At 48.9% G+C, this 19,294-nt stretch overlaps 2 protein-coding genes across 2 annotated transcripts; one reads left to right on the forward strand and one right to left on the reverse strand.

The window, feature by feature from the left end:
- Window positions 1-5,278: 5,278 nt before the first annotated feature.
- Psmb11 (proteasome subunit beta 11) lies at window positions 5,279-6,801 on the reverse strand. Its single transcript, XM_032918071.1, has one exon. The coding sequence runs from the start codon at window positions 6,349-6,351 to the stop codon at window positions 5,446-5,448; it is 906 nt and encodes a 301-aa protein (XP_032773962.1). The 5' UTR covers window positions 6,352-6,801; the 3' UTR covers window positions 5,279-5,445.
- Window positions 6,802-12,874: 6,073 nt separating this feature from the next.
- Psmb5 (proteasome 20S subunit beta 5) lies at window positions 12,875-17,776 on the forward strand. Its single transcript, XM_032918039.1, has 3 exons — window positions 12,875-13,108; window positions 13,814-14,120; window positions 17,444-17,776. Exons 1-3 carry the CDS (start codon window positions 12,911-12,913, stop codon window positions 17,728-17,730), a joined length of 792 nt encoding a protein of 263 aa, XP_032773930.1. The 5' UTR covers window positions 12,875-12,910; the 3' UTR covers window positions 17,731-17,776.
- Window positions 17,777-19,294: the final 1,518 nt, after the last annotated feature.

The following is a 19,294-nucleotide window of genomic DNA, read 5'->3' on the forward strand; positions in this document are numbered from 1 at the left end:
TTCAGTTCCACTTCCATTTGTCTCAGGCGGGCTGTGGGATTGGCAAGAGAGGTGTGAACAAGGGGGAATTCAGGGTGAGAGTGTGAAGACATGAGACCAAGAGGAGGGAAAGTGGAGTCTGCACTCGCTATAAAAACAGCAACAAAAATGTGGGTTGGTGGAGGGCTGAAGGCTGCAAGCCAGCCCTGGGCCTGGAGCACTAATAAGGGGTGACCTGAGGTACTGACCAGGACCTGTCACTTCCTCTGTGACACACACTCCCGAGCCCACAAGGGCTTGGTCTACATGGAGCACAGAAGAGTCAGGATGCAAGTGTTGAGAGGTAGAATCCATCAGGTAGACAGCTAGACAGGACTGCTAGCATCCCCAGTGGCCATTTCCCAAGGCAAAGGAGACAAGCTTTAGGACTAGGACAAGCCTCAGGCCTCTTCTCCAGGGCTACCTAACAGTAGGTGGGACCTAGTCAGTCTTTGTGACCCTCCCTACTCAATGTGTAAACCTGGCCATTGGAGAAAGCTGCTCTGATGGGAGAGACAGGGTCTCACGGTGTAGTTCAGGCTGATCTGGAACTCACTGTAGAGCCCCGATTGGCCTTGAACTCACAGCAGGCTTCCTGCCTGCATCTCCTGGGGGCTGAAATGGAGGTCACAGGGCTGGGGGCAAACCTCATGCCTTCTATAGTTGCTGGTTTAGAATGAGTGGGGTTTAGATACAGTGGGGTGGTCAGATGCTGCTTGTATTCAAATGCTAAATTCTGTACCCCAACACCTGGCTGCTTCAAGAAACCTTGCCCTCTAAGTTATCCGTGATTGGTTAATAAAGATGCCTGCAGCCTGTAGCTGGGCAGAAGAGAGGTAGGCGGGGCTTTGAGTCTCAGGCTTGGGGTCTGAGGCAGGGACCACAGGATGAGAGAGGAAAAGAAGGAAGAAGCCTGGGGTAGGTAGATCATGACGGAATGGCCGTGAGAGCCAGTCTGTTGGAGTAGGAGGGGCCCGGGCAGAACATGGCAAGTGTTATCTCAGGGTCACTGACAGGGAGGTAGACACAGTGTAGACGGTTGACATCTGCCCAGAGCCAGTGTTTTTAAGGCTCATTATGAAGACTGATGTCTATTATTTGGGAAATAAATTCTCTAAAGTGGGGTAAGAAACCCCCAGGTACTTGCAGGGAGACTGAGAGCCCTCTCTCAGTTGGTTATTTGTTGGTTATTTTCTCCCTGAAGTTGCATTAAAATTCCTGCGTAAGAGCAGGCGGGTATCCATCCCTCCAGGGTCTCAAGAAACTGAAGATTCAGCAGCCAAAGCAGGACACCAGGAGGGCAGGGTCCTGTGGGCAAGGCAAGGCCCTTTGGTCTCACCCTGATACCTGCGTCAACCTTCTTAAAAATTATTGGAACAATAGAGAAGGGTACATTCGAAAGGGACGTTAGTGTTGCCCAGGCCTGGCAACCATGCCGAGGCACTCCGACAATGCATTAAAAACTTAAAGGAGCCTGGGGCTGGAGGAATAGCTCAGGTGTGAAGGCCATTAGCTGCTCTTCAGAAGGCCTGGGTTCAGGTCCCAGCAGCTACATGGTGGCTCACGAGCATCACTAACTCCAGGGGATTCCATATCCTCTGCTGCCCTGCAGGCAGCAGGCAAGTGTGAGGTACAATTAACACATGCAGCAGAATACCCACACATATAAGTCTAAAAAACGTTAAAGCAAGGGGCTGGAGAGATGGCTCAGCAGTTAAGAGCACTAACTGCTCTTCCAGAGGTCCTGAGTTCAATTCCCAGCAACCACATGGTGGCTCACAACCATCTGTAATGGGTTCCGATGCCCTCTTCTGGTGTGTCTGAAGACAGCAACAGAGTACTCATACATAATAAATAAATAAATTGTTTAAAAAATTAAAACAAAAACAGTTAACAGAACCTGGAGAGGTGACGTAGCACTGACTGCTCTTTCAGAGGTTCCCTTCCCCCCCTTCATTTGATTCCCTGCACCCACAGTCATCCAGAACTTTGCTTCCAGGGGACCAGATAGCCTCTCCCAATCTCTGTGGGCACCAGGCATGCATGTGGTACACATACACATACATGAATACATTCATATTAAAAAACAAAATGATGTGCTCGCATGGCCCCTGTGCAAGGATTACACGCAAATTCATGCAGCGTTCCGTGTTTTTATAACAATTGAAATGTAAATAAGAAATACCCAATTTAATAAAGATGGAGAAAAAAACGACAATAAAGCACTTAAAACATTTCCTCAAAAACGGCTTAAAATTTTTTCCTTGTTCATGTATTTACATAGTGTATCTTTTTCCTGTCTTTTTCCACACGTTCGTCCTGGGGCCTGAATTCATGTCATCGGGTCTTGTAGGTGGACGTCAATATGCAGGTGAGGGCTGACACCAGTTGGGTCAAGGCCATGATTGGACAGTAAAAACAATAAGGCAGGGACAAAGCTTTTGTAAGGTGGGAGAGAAGGGGAAGGAAGGGGAGTCAAGATGGAGATGGAGAGAGAAGACCCAGATCCAGGTGGTCTTGAATTCCCAAGGTAGTGGGAATGGATTTCTGTGGGCAAATTTATCTTATCTAGGAGGGTGGTTTATATTCTTATCAATTGGTTGTGAGTTTATTGTGTGGATGTATCGTGGACTGAGAATTAAACATATAAATCTGATTGTTGGGTTGCAGCTTGTTGAGTCTTGATTTTACCAGGTACTTGGGAGTTTATACCATAACTATTAGGGGGAGGATGTTGGGAATGTGAACAGAGCAGCAGCAGAGAGAGCAGCGTGAGGATAGTCACTGCTGGGACCAGGGGGTGGATGCTGGAAATGTGACCTGTAAGAGAGCCGAGAGACAGGCAGCCTCTGTACGAAACTGGCATGGCAGCGACCCGCCTGGGTCAGAGAGCACTAGCGGGGCAGCGTGGAGCCACTGGGATAAGTTAGTGCTAGTTCCAAGGGCCTGCTGGAGCCGGAACTAACAAGGGTGTGACCAAAAGGATACACACGGAAACCGGTCAGGTGGTTTATATTTTTATGGCGACAGGGTTTGGTGGCAAGTCCCTTTACCTGCAGAGACATCTCTTAGCCCCTTGAAAATTTTACAGGGTTTGGGGAAACAGCTTATCAGCAAAACCTGTAAGCTTAAATACCTCATCACCTGCCAAAAAGAATAAGGACAAATAAGACCATGGAAGGAAGACAGGAGGAGATGGGAGTAGATGTAAGCTCTGTTCTTTCAGGGTTCTAGCCTCCTTGTCCAGTCTGGGAAGAGAGGCACATTGCATCTCAGGGGATCGAGTTGCACATGCGTACTTCACAGCAGCCCTTTGGTCTCAGATGTTCATGCCAGGTCCCAGACCACCCTCTGCCCCTGCCTTTCTCTCTGTTCACTGCCTGAAAGCCTCAGAGCAGACCAGGAGGGCGAGGAGTAGCTATAGGCTAGTGTACAGATCCGCCCCAACCTCCTCTTTTCTGTGGCTCTCCACTGTGCAAGATGGCTGGCACTGTGCCACACAGACTGCAGTGGCTGCTCTTATTCAAGTGTTGCTCCTTCCTCTTCCACAGAAGAACAACACAGGCCTCACCCACCACACTGAAGAGCAGACACCTATCTTGAATCATTCACCTATAGCTGGACACAAGACCCCCACCAATGGCTGTGAATCTGAACCCACTCACACCTGTGCAAAAGTTACCTCTTCTCATCTGCTTCTTCAGGACCAGGATGTCCCAAGTGGCCCTAACCTTTGAATATCACTCTTGGAGACCCATATCTCCTCCCCGAGGCTGGGGAGTTTGCAGGGGATGAAGGTTGCTATGAAGGCCAATAGCCAGATTTCCACCCTGGCTTGCAAGCTTATCCTAATGTACTAGGTACCTTTCTGTAGTCCTCTGGATTTGGGAGGTTTGGTTTTTTGTTGTTTGTTTGTTTGTCTGTCTGTTTCTAAAGACAGGGTTTTCCGTGAGGCCCTGGCTATTCTGGAACTCACTCTGTAGAGCAGGCTGCCCTCAAACTCAGAGATCTGCCTGCAGCTGCCCACTATGTGCTGGTATTAAAGTCGTAAGTCACTACTACCCAACCTCTGTTCTTTCGGGGGTGGGAGTTCCCAACTTTCCTTCTGACTCTCCAGAATTTGAAGAATCCAGGTCAGAATCTGTAGGTCTAAGTTAAGTGTAAGTCTGGGTTCAGGGAATTCTTAATCCGAAGTGCAGACTGTCAAGGAAGGAGAAGCAGTTGTCAGTCAGGACTGGAGGCTTCAGGTGAGAGAAAAGCTCTTTCAGGGCTCTTTCTCCAGACCCCACCTCCTGCCCAGCCCTGGGGAGGGGGTAGTGGTGCCCCTGAAGCTCCAAGGCCAGGCTCCCTAGAAAGCCAGAGCAGGCCAGAAAGGCCAAGTGTGCTAGCTTTTCCCTCCCTCTGGTCTTCATTCTCTAGCAGGAGAGGCTGGAGCGAAGAAACAGGTAGAAGTCTGCAGGGTAGAGAACAGAGCTGCGTGTGCTACAGGGCATGGCTCAGGCCCTGGCCAACACAACAAGAGGAGACCAGGAATGGACAATTTCTCTGAGCTTGCCTCTCCAAGTCCATGAGTTCCTTGGAGTTCATTCATCTCCAGCTAACAGGCAGAGATTTGGCCCACTCCCCAGAAGCCTGAAGGAAGGCAGAAAAAAGGGGAGACAGTGGGGGCTGGGAGGGAAAGAGGCAGAGAGCTGGGGAAGGATTGTGAGTGTCTAAGCCCCCACAATACTGTCACCTACTGTAACCTGAGTAAATCACATAACTCTCTAAACCTGACCCAGCTTCAATAAACAGTCATGCTCGAAAAAGCTGTCATGAGAGCTGCACTCCGGATATGTGGAGTCATTACAGCCACTGTGGAGGGGTGGGGGGCCAGCAAAGACAAGCCCATCACCACCATCACTAAACTAGGCCCTGGATACTCTCTCCTGGCTGTCCAGCCTGACCAAATTGAGGTGACCAGCTGAAAGAGAAAACAAACCAGATAAGGACCAAAATGAGAATAGAGGGGTTGGGGATTTAGCTCAGTGGTAGAGCGCTTGCCTAGCAAGCACAAGGCCCTGGGTTTGGTCCCCAGCTCCGAAAAAAAGAAAAAAAAATAAGAATAGAGACTGGGATGGGATGACAAAAGAGGGTCCAGCACAAAGCATGACAGTTGGCACGCAGTAGGCACTCAAGTGCTTGTTGAGTCACTTTAGAAGCAGGAGGAGGCTATATCATCCATCTGGCATCATCAGAACATGTTGGACAGAGACATGAGTAGCTCTGGGAGGCAGAGAGGATGGGGACTTTAACAAATAAAGCAGGCAACCCGGAAGGGCCAGACCCAGATGCCATGAGGCTGCTCCCAGAACAAACCCTGCCAAGGCAGCTTCATTCCCTGACCTACCCTCCCCTGTCCCGGTGGTCCCCAAGTTCTGTCCTTTCTCACATTGTTTCGGTCTTCACTATTGTCTTGCAGTCTTCTGGTGTCGCCTCCTCTAGTTCCACAGAGAGTTCACTTTCTCGAGCGTCTTGCGGAGTGGCAGGCTCAGGAAGGACTTCACTAGCTTTTGCCTCCAGCTCCTGCTCGAAGCCCCGGGCTTCCTGCAGCTCCCTATACAGTACGCAGGCATCACTGCGGGATATATACTCCCATCCACTCTCCCGAACGTGGAAAAGGTCCACTGAGCCCCCTGAATAAGCATCACGGTGGGTGGCATGGGCCACAGCACAGCGGGCCAGGGTGTAGGCTTCCTGGACGGTCATGTCATAGTGGTAGCTACGGTCAAGCACACCGTAGGCATAGGGAGATCCAGAGCCTACCGAGAAGACATCCCCCTGCAGACAAGTGCCATCACTGTAGACATAGAAGAGAGCAGGGCCAGAGTGGTCCCAGCCACACAGGGCAGTGGCCACACACAGATCCAGACCCCGATAACGGGACATCATAGCTGACAAGAGTTTGGCTGTGCCTGCCACGCTGGGCAGCTGGCCTTCCCTCAGTTCCCGAAGCCGCAGCTCCCGCCGTAGCACCCGGTACCATGTGGCACAGTCAGCAGAGGTTCCAGAGGTGGTACCCAGGAGATGCCGGTGCACAGGGATGACCTTTCGTGAGGCTGGACAGGCCACATAGTTGCCACAGGAGGAACGAGTATCAGCCGCAGCAATGACACCGTGACGGAATCGAAAAGCCAGGGTGGTGGTGCCATGAGCCAGCCTGGGGCCATAGATCTGCAGGAAGGTTTGCGGGTCACAGCCCCGGGGCACAGCCCAGCCACCAGCCTGAGGCAAGCGAAGGGACGGTCCATGAGTGTCGGGGGCCTGCCACTTGCAGACATCCTGAAGAGCCATCCCTGAGGCTGAGTGAAAGTTGGAAGGAGCAGGGCAGCATTTGAGGCCTGGGCCAGCAGGGGAAGATGAAGGACGCTGTGGAGAAGCTGGGCTGTAGCCAGAACCAGCAAGCGAGCCATGTGAGCTAATGCTTCGTTTCCTCTCAGTCTCAGATCAGGCTTGGGAATTGGCTGGCGAGGGATCTCCACCCACCTCAGAGAGCTGCCGAGGGGAGACAGGACAAGCCTGCAGAGCTTCCCACCTTCCAAGACGCCACCTGTCAGTCTGACCTTCCACTGTTGTGACACTTGTAAGAGTCCCCAATAGAGTCTCCTGTCTGTCATCCGGTGTTTACCCCAGAGGTGGGTAGAGGCAGGAGACCAGCATGACCCCATAGAAGATTGGATGCAAGCGGAGGGAGAGAGCTGGGTCCTCCGTAGTTTGGTTGTGTGGGATGTTAGGTATGCAAAGGCTTCCAAGTCATGGGAAAGTGAGGGAACTAACACGGACTGTGCTGAACAAGATTGGTTACTCCTAGGCTGGAAAGGTCACTCAGTAGGTAGGAGCACTTGCTCCACACGCCTGATGACCAGAGTTTGATCCTCAGAACCCACAGTTAAAAGGCAGAGAGAATGACACAGATCTGTAAGCAGCATCTCCGCGCATGTCCGCGGGAGCCCGGTATAGTCAGGTCCACATCCATTCACCACAGCCTCTTTTCTCTCTATTCCTAGCACATTTTCCCCTTATATGCCTCCTGTCCTCAACATTTAAATCCTATCCCTCGATGTCTGGCTCAAGTACCACATATTCTGAAATCCTTCCCCAGTATGACTTAAAAGGTAAGGTCGTGGTTTGGGATCGTCACCACCATCATCATCACCATCACCACCATCATCATCACCATCACCACCACCACCACCATCATCATCACCATCACCACCACCATCACCACCACCATCATCATCATCACCACCACCACCACCATCACCACCATCCACCACCATCACCACCACCATCACCACCAACCACCATCACCACCACCATCACCACCACCACCATCACCACCACCACCATCATCACCACCACCACCATCATCATCATCACCATCACCACCATCATCATCACCACCACCACCATCATCATCACCACCACCATCACCATCACTACCACTACCACCATCACCACCACCATCATTACCATCACCACCACCACCATCATCACCATCACCACCATCATCATCACCACCATCATCACCATCACCACCATCTTGGTGTTTTATTTGGTTGGATGGTTTTTATTTTTGAGACAAGGTGTCTCTGTGTAGCCCAGGCTAGCATGAAACTCCACATATAGTTAATTCAGGTTGACCTTGAACACTCCTTCCAAGTCCTGAGATTACAAGTGTGTGCCATCACACCCAGCACTTGTTGTTGTTGTTGTTGTTGTTGTTGTTGTTTGGGTTGGGGGGCATTTTGTTTGTTTTTGAGACAGGGTCTCACTATATAGACTAGGCTTGGCCTTGAACTCATAATAGAGATCTGCTTGCCTCTGCCTCATGAGTCTTGAGATGCTGTCTTGTTTTTTGAGGTAAGATCTTGTTTTGTAGCTTAAGCTGGCCTTCAACTCCCTCTATAGCCCAGGTTTGCTTCAAAAATCACTCTCCTCCTGCCTCTGCTTTGTAAGTGCTGGTATTATAGGCATGTGTCATGCTGTGGGACTCTTGTCTTTCGGGTAGGACAGAGACATTACCTTCTTGAAATCAGATCATCCACACAAGATCCTCACAGACTTCCCCACTTCCCCTTTAGGAAAGGGGAACAGTGCTCAAGACACACGCATGTGGCGCTCACCAGGCCCCACCCCTCTCCCAAAGGATAATAAGCACATAATGGTTGTGTGGGGCTTTAATAAATGTATTCATTTTATCTTATGTGTATCTGGCCTGCATTTAGTTTGTAGCCACGTGCATGCCTGGTGTCCCTGAAAGTCAGAGGAAGGCACAGGATCTTCCGAAACTGGAGTTACAGATGGTTCTGAACCATCCTGTGCATGCTGGGAATTAAACTCAGGTCCTCTGAACCAGCCAGTGCTCTTACTCGCTGAGCAGTCTCTCCATCCCCCAGTTGTAGGGCATGTGGATCGTGCCACCAGCTGGGCACGAAGCTGGAGAGGCAGAACACGCTCAAACCCCAGGCATCTCAGAGATCTTAGAAAGCATGAATGGGGCTGCTCCCCCCTGCCTCCATGCCTGCTCTGGAACACAGGCCCCTCAGGGTGACCACAGGCACTCAGTCCTGAAGCACGGCACCTGGGGCGCCTTTCCACGGTGGTGAGGCATCTCAATAGCCTTAACCTTCAGCCAATGACTTCCCTTCCTGGATATTCTCACACCTTTCCCAAAATTATGCAATCCCCCAAGAAAGTGTATGGATTCACAGTCACCCCCAATAGAGAAATAGGAATGAGCTAAGATCATCTCAGAGAGCTGCTTTATTCAAGTTTGCCATGGGGAAGGCTGTAACGCTAAGACTCCCAATGAAGGCCTTCTCCTTCTCCCACCCCTCTGGCACTTGCTCCAAACTGGACGGAACCTGTTCGTCCAGAGCCTCACCTTCCCCTTCTGGCCTAGCATACAGTAGTGTTCTAACACCCCAAAGAGAGAGGAGGACTGAAGCCTCCCCACCCCAGACTTGTCCTCCCCAGCTGGTGAATCAGTGACGCCCAGACAATGCCAGAGGAGAGGCGGAACACTGGACCACATCCAGAAAGAGACTACTTTTCAGTGGTATAGTTTCCATAAGTTGCCCAGATTCCTATAAGTAACCGCTCGGTCACACACCTGTAACTTGTTGTTTTTAAAACAAAGTCCCAAACATTTGATAAACCAAGTGAAGACTCAGGAGTCAGACCTGTGTGGTGGAAGCCTGCTAGCTCAGAGAGGCAGAGAAAGCACCCAGATGCCGTTCCTGCTCCATGGAAGCCCCAGAGGGAAAGAGCTCTTCTCCTTCTCCACGCTGTCTTAAATATCCTTCAACTCAAAACCCCTCCTGTCTCTGTCCTGGGTTTTCTTCAGTTCACTCCCTGTCCGCTGGTTGCTTGCTCCGCCTCTTGACCTAGGGTTGACTTTACTTAGCTCTTGCTTACAGACAGCCCTTGGGTTAAAGGTGGCCAGGGCTGACCCACACCACAACTACTTCTCTTTTTTTTTTTTTTTCCCCGGAGCTGGGGACCGAACCCAGGGCCTTGCGCTTGCTAGGCAAGCGCTCTACCACTGAGCTATATCCCCAACCCCACAACTACTTCTTTACAGTAAACTCTTGTCGAAAGTACTTACTCTCAGGTGGGGGTTTCTACCCTGCCTTTGATCATTCAGTTCCCAGATAAAAGATGTAAAACTTTTATATTTGTTTTATATACATTTTAAGCCTTAAAGCACTAGAGCTGGGCAGATATCAACCCTCTATGCTACTAGGTCTACCTCCCTGCCAGTACTTGCCGTGCTCCCCCTGGGCTGCTCTTACTCTGACTGGCCAGCCCTCACGGTCAGTTCTCACAATCATTACCCCAAGGTGTCTTCTCGTCTCTTGACTTTTTCTCTCTTCTCCTCATCTGGTTCTGTCTCAGACTTCAAGCCCCCCGGCACTGAAACTCCACCTACCTCTCTGCTGCCCAGGTATAAGCTGTAGGCACCTTTATTCAACCAATAGTTTTAAATTAAGGACCAAGGTTACATAGCGGTGTGCACTTGGTGTGCATGAGAACCTCCTCGTCCCTGGGGGCAACTAGACTTTGGGGGCCAGTATTTAGCATCACAATACAAGGAGCAGACCAAACCTCAACAGTAAACAGAAAGCTCTTGGGTTAAAGGTGTGTGGTAAGGCCAAACAACACCACAACAAGAAACAGGCTTTTCCTGTTCACAATCTGAGGGTTGATAATGTGATCAAATATCCTGCAACAGCTGGTAACCTCACGTAACCTCAATGGCCTGCCTGGGCTGAATAGTTCTTTGGTCTGTCCTTGGTGTCCTATCTGTTCACATCGCTCTAGGCAACCTGCAAACATACTGGTCAGGCTCTGGTTTTGAGGGGCAATGGAACCCAAGTGGACCCCAGATCTCTCTGGGAAACCCATCACTGACCGCTTTGTTTCAGCTGACCCTTGTCCATACTGACCTCCACACCTCTGAACTGTATCACTTCTTGGTAGGAAAACCAGTCTGACGTCCAGCTGGTGAATTAGACAGTGGCAACCTTTGGGACCAGAGAGCTAGTGGCTTAGGAGAGCATTTCAGGATGGAAGGATAAGAAACTGAAGGACTGCCGAGACAGGCAGGTGGAGGCTCCTGACACCATGCCTGAAGAGACGCCATGTTTGATCCTCAGGACACACACGGTAGATGGCCAGAAACGCTCGCTCTAACTGGTCTTCTGACCTCCAACCCCATTTTGGTGCATACAGACACAGACACACAGACACACAGACACACAGACACACACACACACACACACACACACACACACGGACACAGATACAGACACGGACATAGACATATAGACACACACACACACACACACACACACACACACTCATGGGGGTGGGGAGGAATGTAATTGACAATTTTTGTTTGTTTTTGAGACTGGGTTTTACTTTGTAGTCCTAACTGGCCTCAAATTAGCTAAGTAGACAAGGTTGGCCTTGAACTCATAGAACTCCAAACTGTGGTGATCTAAAATGAAGTCAGATCAGGCCCTCCTGCTTACTGTGCCATCTCCCAAGTCCTACGTTGCCTTTTCCACACCATCAAAGGGTGAGGCACAGATAAAAACTCCCTACCTCGGGGGTTGGGGATTTAGCTCAGCGGTAGAGCACTTGCCTAGCGAGCACAAGGCCCTTTACTATATATAAGTACACTGTAGCTGTCTTCAGACACACCAGAAGAGGGCATCAGATCCCATTACAGATGGTTGTGAACCACCATGTGGTTGCTGAGAATTGAACTCAGGACCTCTGGAAGAGCAGTCAGGTGCTCTTAACCGCTGAGCCATCTCTCCAGCCCTCAATTACCCTTTTAAACTAGTTTAAGTCCAGTCATGTGATTGGTTACCTCTCCTCAGATTCATGCCAGCATCTCCTCCAGAGTTCAGGGCGAATCTCTCATCTCCTGTGCCTATTTTCCAGAATTTTCTCTCTCTCCTGGATGTCCCACCTTCTAATCCTGCCTCAGCTCATTTGCCGTAGATTTTGTTGACAGGGGACTGCTATTACACAGTGCATAGAGAGTAACTCTACAGTGGCGAGCCATCTTTTATCCCAGTGCTCTGGAGCCAGATGAGGCGTGAGGGGCCCAGTTTGAGGCCAGCCTGGTCTACACAGTAAATTCCAGCTCAAGCCATGACTATATATTGAGACTATGTTTCAAAAAACAAACAAACAAACAAACAAACAAACAAGGGAGTTTGAGTGATGGCTCAGTGGTTAAGAGCATCAGCTGCTCTTCCAAAGATCCTGAGTTCAATTCCCAGCAGCAACCATACGGTGGCTCACAACCATCTATAATGAGTTCTGATGTCCTCTTCTGGCATGCAGGAGTACATGCAGATAGAACACTCATATACATAAAGTAAACAAATAACTCTTAAAAAGAAACAAAAAAAACAAAAAAAAAACAAAAAAAACAACAAAAAAAAAGAAACAACAAGGGGTTGGGGATTTAGCCAAAAAAGCGCTTTCCTTCAAAAGTTAAAAAGACGGGAGAAAAAAAAAATAAAAAATACCTAAAAAAAAAAAAAAAAAAAAAAAAAAAAAAAAAAAAAAAAGAAACAACAAAACAAAAATCTGGTGTGTGGCTCAGGCCTGCTGTCTCGTTAGTCTGAAATAAGGCAGAAAAACCTGGCCAGTTAGAGGGTAGCCTGGGCTATCTACCTAGTGAATTTAAGAACAATCGTATGACCATCTTTAAAAAACCAAAAACCAAAAACCAAAAAGCCACAACAAAACCCAAACTATGGTATATAAATGCTATCAAAAAAGAGGGGGTGGGGTTTTTGTTGTTGACCACACATTTGTGGCTAAATTAAAACCATGGGGAAATGCCCTGAAAACAGTTATTTTAGCCAGTATTACCATGAGTGGCCTTAAAGAAAACGTCTACAGTCTCCTTAACTGGGTTTTCAGAAATAGGGACGCTGCTTAAAACCTGAACCTGGGCCTTGGGCGGTGACGAAACACCAGAATCCAGCTTAGATTCTCAAGCAGTCACGCCCTTCTCAAAGATGGCCGAAGTCGCTTCCCTCACTCGACGTGAACGTTCCAACCACTCTTTAGGAATTTGAAGTTAATTTTAGCGTACTGCTTCGACGCCAAAGTAAAAATGACAATCTTAACCATTTAGCGTTCTCCTTTGCCCTTCCTAGCTGAAAACAGTCGGGCGCTGTTATTTGGAGGCGTGGTTGCCCGGAGTAAAAATGGCGCCTCCTCCGCATACTTAACTGGGCGTGAAGCTGTGACGTCGCGGCGTTGCCCGTCCGTTCTTTGGCGGTGTTCTCGGAGGCAGTTCCTGTTGCCCTTGCTAAACATGGCGCTGGCCAGCGTGTTGCAGCGGCCGATGCCGGTGAATCAGCACGGGTTTTTTGGACTCGGAGGTCGTGCAGATCTGCTGGACTTGGGTCCGGGGAGTCCTGGTGATGGGCTGAGCCTAGCCGCGCCGAGCTGGGGTGTCCCGGAGGAGCCACGAATCGAAATGCTTCATGGAACCACCACCCTGGCCTTCAAGGTACTCAGACAGCTCGCGATTCTCCGGCATCTCAGCGAGTCGGGCGGAGGTTCGGTCCTCTCATCCCGATCCTTAGCGGTTTCACTGTCTCAAAACTTTGAGAAAGGGGTGGTGGGCGGGGATGGGGAGCAGTGAAGGAAGGAGACGGACAGCGTGGGTTGACTCCTAGGCAACCCCAACTCAGGCGCCCTATCTGGGAACAGTAACAGCGGACCGTGGTGGAGGGAAAGAAAGCTATTATCGCTGTTCACCAAAGCTTTTTATAAACTTGGAGTCCCCTCCGGGGAGCTCGATGAAGTCCAGGGGCTATTGCAGTGAGTGCCAAACAGTTAGGGTCCCTGTTCCAGCTCTGCAATAACTGGCTCTGGATCTTAGGCCAGTCGTTAAAGATTTATTCTTATTTTTGTGTTTTGCCTTTATGTATATTCACCACGTGTGTAGTGCTCGCAGGGACGCCAAAAGAGGGCGTCGAATTCCTTGGAACAGGAGTTACAGACCTTTGTGAGCACTGGGAACGGAAGCTTTGAAGAGCAACCAGTGCTAAATCAGGGATTGCTCTTAAACCCAAATAACATTTAATATATGAAGTCGATTATAAAACTGAAGGGATGCCAAGCCAGATTATCTTTCTGTATTTATACAAAAATAAGTATTGGGAGGATTTGTGGTCTTATGTGGCCTTTTTGTTTTCTTGACCGTTATTAGTTTCAGCATGGAGTCATTGTTGCAGCGGATTCCCGGGCCACCGCAGGTGCCTACATTGCTTCCCAGACAGTGAAGAAAGTGATAGAGATCAACCCTTACCTTCTGGGCACCATGGCTGGGGGTGCAGCGGATTGCAGCTTCTGGGAGCGGTTGTTGGCTCGACAGTGTCGAATCTATGAGCTTCGCAACAAGGAACGCATCTCGGTCGCGGCGGCCTCCAAACTGCTTGCCAACATGGTGTATCAGTACAAAGGCATGGGGCTGTCCATGGGCACCATGATCTGTGGCTGGGATAAGAGAGGCCCGGGTAAGTTGTGCTGTGGTCCTGTGATCCTTGACACCACGGTGGGAGGGGTTGAACGGATCGACGCATTGAGGGCTTTTAATGGGTGCGGAGGATGGAAGTGTTCTTAGCCCTTCCTCCCTTTCCAAGGAAGGCATTATATAGCAAAGGACAGGGAGTCAGACTTGCTGTGTCATTGACTGCTGAGGTAACCTTTATCCTTAGCCTGTTTCTTCATCTGTCAATTGGTTGAGTAAACCATCACCATGGTTAAGTGCGGTACATAAGAAAGCAATTAGTATAATGTCTGCGCGACCGTTCTCCTCCTTTCCCGTACAATAATAAGGACAAGAAAACATTTGTACTTGAGAATTAAATTGATCGATAAACTAGCTAGCATTTTTTGACAGGACAAATTATGAGCTACCCACATTATTTTAATATTTCTCATGAGTAGCCAGGCCGTGGTTATCCAGTACTCAGGAGGCAGAGGCATGTGGCTCTCTGAGTTCAAGGCCAGCCTGGTTTACAGAAAGAGGGTCAAGGACAGAGAAACTCTGTCTCTAAAACAAAAAAAAAAAAGAAAAAGAAATTCTCATGAATTGTTTCCTTTTTGGGGTTGGGGATTTAGCTCAGTGGTAGAGCGCTTGCTAGTGCCAAGCGCAAGGCCCTGGTTCGGTCCCAGCTCCGAAAAAAAAAAAAAAAAAAAAAAAAAGAATTGTTTTTTTTTTTTTTTTTTTTTGTTCTTTTGTTCTTTTTGTTTTTTTCCGGAGCTGGGGACCGAACCCAGGGCCTTGTGCTTCCTAGGCAAGCGCTCTACCACTGAGCTAAATCCCCAACCCCGAATTGTTTCCTTTTATATGCATGGATGTTTTGTCTGCTCACCATGTGTATGCCTGGTGCCTGAAGAGACCAGAAGAGGGAATTCCAGGGGTAGAATATAGTCACAGAGGGATGTGAACCACGTGTGGTGCTCAGACCCAAACCCAGGTCCTCGGCGAGAGTGGCCTTGGGGCCATCCTCCAGCCCCATTTTTAAAATTTTTTTTTTTTTTTTTTTCCCGGAACTGGGGACCGAACCCAGGGCCTTGCGCATGCTAGGCAAGCGCTCTACCACTGAGCTAAATCCCCAACCCCTAAAATTTTTAAGTTATTATTTATTTGTTAGTTTATAGTGTCTGTGCGTGTGCACAAGCACACGTCCCAGAGCATACATGCAGTTCAGAGGATCACTTGTGGGAGTTGGTTCTCTTGTTCTGTGGATCCGGCTCAGGACATCAGGCCGGGTGGTGGTCGACAACTACATGCTCAGTGATCCTAGAGCACTAGGGAGGTTGAAGCAGGAGGGTCAAGAGTTCAAGGCCAGCCTAAGCTATATAGCAGTAGAACAGCCTGAAGCACACAGAGACATTGTATCTCAGAAGTAGATATAACTAGTGGACTTGGTTTATTCGTTGATTTTTTTTTTTTTTTTAATGAAATACCCAAATTATTTCTCAGTATTTGGCAGTAGCACCATTTTAAGTGTTGATGTCAGTTTCATGCAGTTGGTAACCACAGGCAACAATGCTCAGCTATGGAGTTGCCATTTCTGTTCTGTTTCTTCTTTGACCTAAAAGGAGACAACTATTGCAACCCTGGGGTTATATTTTAAGTCTTATCTCCCACCATTCCTGAAGTTCTGTGCTTGAATTATCCAGCATACTTGCCTTTTGGAGTTGCCAAGAGAACGGGAGGGATGGTTTACATGCTATGAGGAGAGATGGGTGGTGTGAACAGGAGGGATGGTTTACATGCTGTGAGGAGAGATGAGTGGTGTGAACGGGAGGAATGGTTTACATGCTGTGAGGTGAGGTGGGTGGTGTGAACAGGAGGGATGGTTTACATGCTGTGAAATGAGGTGGGTGGTGTGAACAGGACAGATGGTTTACATGCTGTGAGGTGAGGTGGGTGGTGTGAACGGGAGGGATGGTTTACATGCTGTGAAATGAGGTGGGTGGTGTGAACAGGACAGATGGTTTACATGCTGTGAGGTGAGGTGGGTGGTGTGAACGGGAGGGATGGTTTACATGCTGTGAGGAGAGATGGGTGGTGTGAACGGGAGGGATGGTTTGCATGCTGTGAGGAGAGATGAGTGGTGTGAACGGGAGGGATGGTTTGCATGCTGTGAGGTGAGGTGGGTGGTGTGAACAGGAGGGATGGTTTACATGCTGTGAAATGAGGTGGGTGGTGTGAACAGGACAGATGGTTTACATGCTGTGAGATGAGGTGGGTGGTGTGAACAGGAGGGATGGTTTTCATGATGTGAAATGAGGTGGGTGATGTGAACAGGAAGGATGGTTTACATGCTGTGAGGTGAGGTGGGTGGTGTGAACAGGAAGGATGGTTTACATGCTGTGAGGTGAGGTGGGTGGTGTGAACAGGAGGGATGGTTTTCGTGCTGTGAAATGAGGTGGGTGGTGTGAACAGGACAGATGGTTTACATGCTGTGAGGTGAGGTGGGTGGTGTGAACAGGAGAGATGGTTTTACATACTGTGAGAGGATGGGTGGTGTGAACAGGAGGGATGATTTATATACACTTTGAGGTAAGGTAGGTGGTATGATATGGAATCTGGAAATCTCAAGAGTAAATCTGATTCTGTCTTCAATTTTTGAAAGTTTACTTTGTTTCTTTGTGAGTTCTTATGTGTATATAAGTGTGGCCTGTGTGTCTGTATACCACTTCATGCCCTGTGCCTACGGAAGTCAGAAGAAGGCATTGCATCCCCAGAAACTGGAGTTACAGACAGTTATGAGCCACCCTGTGTATATTGAGAACTGAGCCTTGGTCCTAGACAAGAGCAACAAGTGCTCTAACTGCTGAGGAAGCTTTCTAGCCCTTGTTTTGTTTGAGACATGTTTTTATGTAGCCCAGGCTGACCTCAAACTTAATACATAGTTAAGCCTAGCCTTTAACTCCTGATCTTCCTGCCTTTACTTCCCAAGTGTGCTAAGATCCTTTTTTTTTTTTTTTTAAGATTTTATTTATTGTATATGCGTACACTGTAGCTGCCTTCAGACACACCAGAAGAGTGCATTAGATCTCATTACAGATGGTTGTGAGCCACCATGTGGTTGCTGGGATTTGAACTCAGGACCTCAGGAAGAGCAGGCGGTGCTCTTAACCACTGAGCCATCTCTCCAGCCCCGAGATCCTATTTTTTGAGGGGTGGGATGGGGCCAGTGTGTGTGTGTGTGTGTGTGTGTGTGTGTGTGTGTGTGTGTGTGTGTGTGTGTGTGTTGGCAGATGAATAAAATAACAGAAAATGATGTCTTTTTTCTTGTTTTCCTCCTCACCTCATCTTCAGGCCTCTACTATGTAGACAGTGAGGGGAACAGGATCTCTGGGACCGCCTTCTCGGTGGGATCTGGCTCCGTGTATGCGTTTGGAGTCATGGATCGAGGCTACTCCTATGACCTACAAGTGGAGGAGGCCTATGACCTGGCCCGCCGAGCCATCTACCAAGCCACCTACAGAGATGCCTACTCTGGAGGAGTAGTCAACCTCTACCACGTGCGGGAGGATGGCTGGATCCGTGTCTCCAGTGACAATGTAGCTGACTTACATGACAAGTATACTTCATCTATCCCCTGAGGGAAGGTGGAGCGCCCTGGTTATAATAAATAATAGTACCCGTTCCTAAGTGGAGTCCACAATTATTTCAGTACCTTTGGTAAAGCTCTGAAACATTGGTGTGCACTTTACCAGTTGATGAGCCCCTGATTCGTTAGCTGTTTGTGTTGCTCTCTTGGGTGCTAAAATTGTACTGTTTCTCAGCCTCTTGTCCACACTGTCCCTCCTTCAAGCACTTTACAGTCAAGCCAGGAGAGTGAGAGAGAAGGCACTGTAATTACAGGAAACGGTGTGAGGACAAAGTCTGGTGAATACATTAATGTCCCCAGTCCTGAAGCTAATAGCAAAGCAGAAGAGAGAGGTGGGGAGTGGGGGGGGAACTTCCTGCTTCGGTTTGAAAAGATGAAAAGTTGATGAGGTGGAAAGATGCACAAGGATGCTGCAGGCAGGGCTGCAGAGGGAAGGCGCTTGTGTTTGAGGAGGACAAGACTACACAGTGTAGAATGATAAACAGGATAAATATGGGTTTGTTTTTTCTTCCTTTGAGACAGGGGTAGCCCTGGCTATCCTGGAACTCACTCTGTAAAACAGGCTGGCCTTGGACTCACAGAGATCCACCCGCCTTTGCCTCCTGAGCCCGGTGATTCAAGGTATGTGCCACCACACTGGGCCAGATCTGGAGTCAAGTGAGAGGGGAAGGGAGGGCCTAAGCCCTGAAAAAGTGGAAGCCCTAGTGGTCCTGCTCTCTCAGGGTATGGGTGTGCCCACCCAACGCTACTAGACTGGATGAATGAAAAAGTCCCCGCTGTGCACACACAGTTGACGTCTCACACCCAGCCTGGTGGCCTGTAAGCCAAGGTGGGTTGTCAGAGGATGTACTGTACACTACAAGTGAGTCATGTAGAAGTCAGGTAGGTCCGGCTCCCCCGTGCAGCTCTCTTCTCAGTACCGTGCAGTTTGTGTTCTGATTGATGAGGTTGTCCACGGGAACTGATTGAGGCTTGCTAATTGCATTTGTCAAGTACAGGGGAAATGGTGGATTAGTGAGCCTGGAGGACAGAGTTTGGGAAACAAATGACTCTTGCCTCTGGAAATTCCTTTTGCTGTAAGCCTCTGGAGCAGGAGAACCATTAGCATGGACCCAAATACACTGTGCATTTCAAAAGTTAGAATATTTGGGCTGGGATGTAGTCAGATGGTAGAGTGCATTTCTAGCATTTAGGAAACCCTAGGTTCAAACCCCAGCCATTCTCAGCTACATAATAAATTGGAAGTCAGTCTGAGTGTTTTTAATGCTCTTAAAAGCTGAGCCATCAGGCTGGAGAGATGGCTCAGCAGTTAAGAGCACTGACTGCTCTTCCAGAGGTCTTTGAGTTCAATTCCCAGTAACCACATGGTAGGTCACAACCATCTGTAATAAGATCCGATGCCCTCTTCTGGTGTGTCTGAAGACAGCTACAGTGTACTCATGTATCTTAAAAAAAAAAAAAAAAATAGCTGAGCCATCTCTCCAGCCCTGAGACCCAGTCTTAAATAAATTTAAAATGTTTAAAATCTACTTGGCCAAGCAGTGGTGGCACAGGCC

Source organism: Rattus rattus, chromosome 12, assembly GCF_011064425.1.
Source record: "Rattus rattus isolate New Zealand chromosome 12, Rrattus_CSIRO_v1, whole genome shotgun sequence".
In the NCBI taxonomy this organism is placed as follows: Eukaryota; Metazoa; Chordata; class Mammalia; order Rodentia; family Muridae; genus Rattus; species Rattus rattus.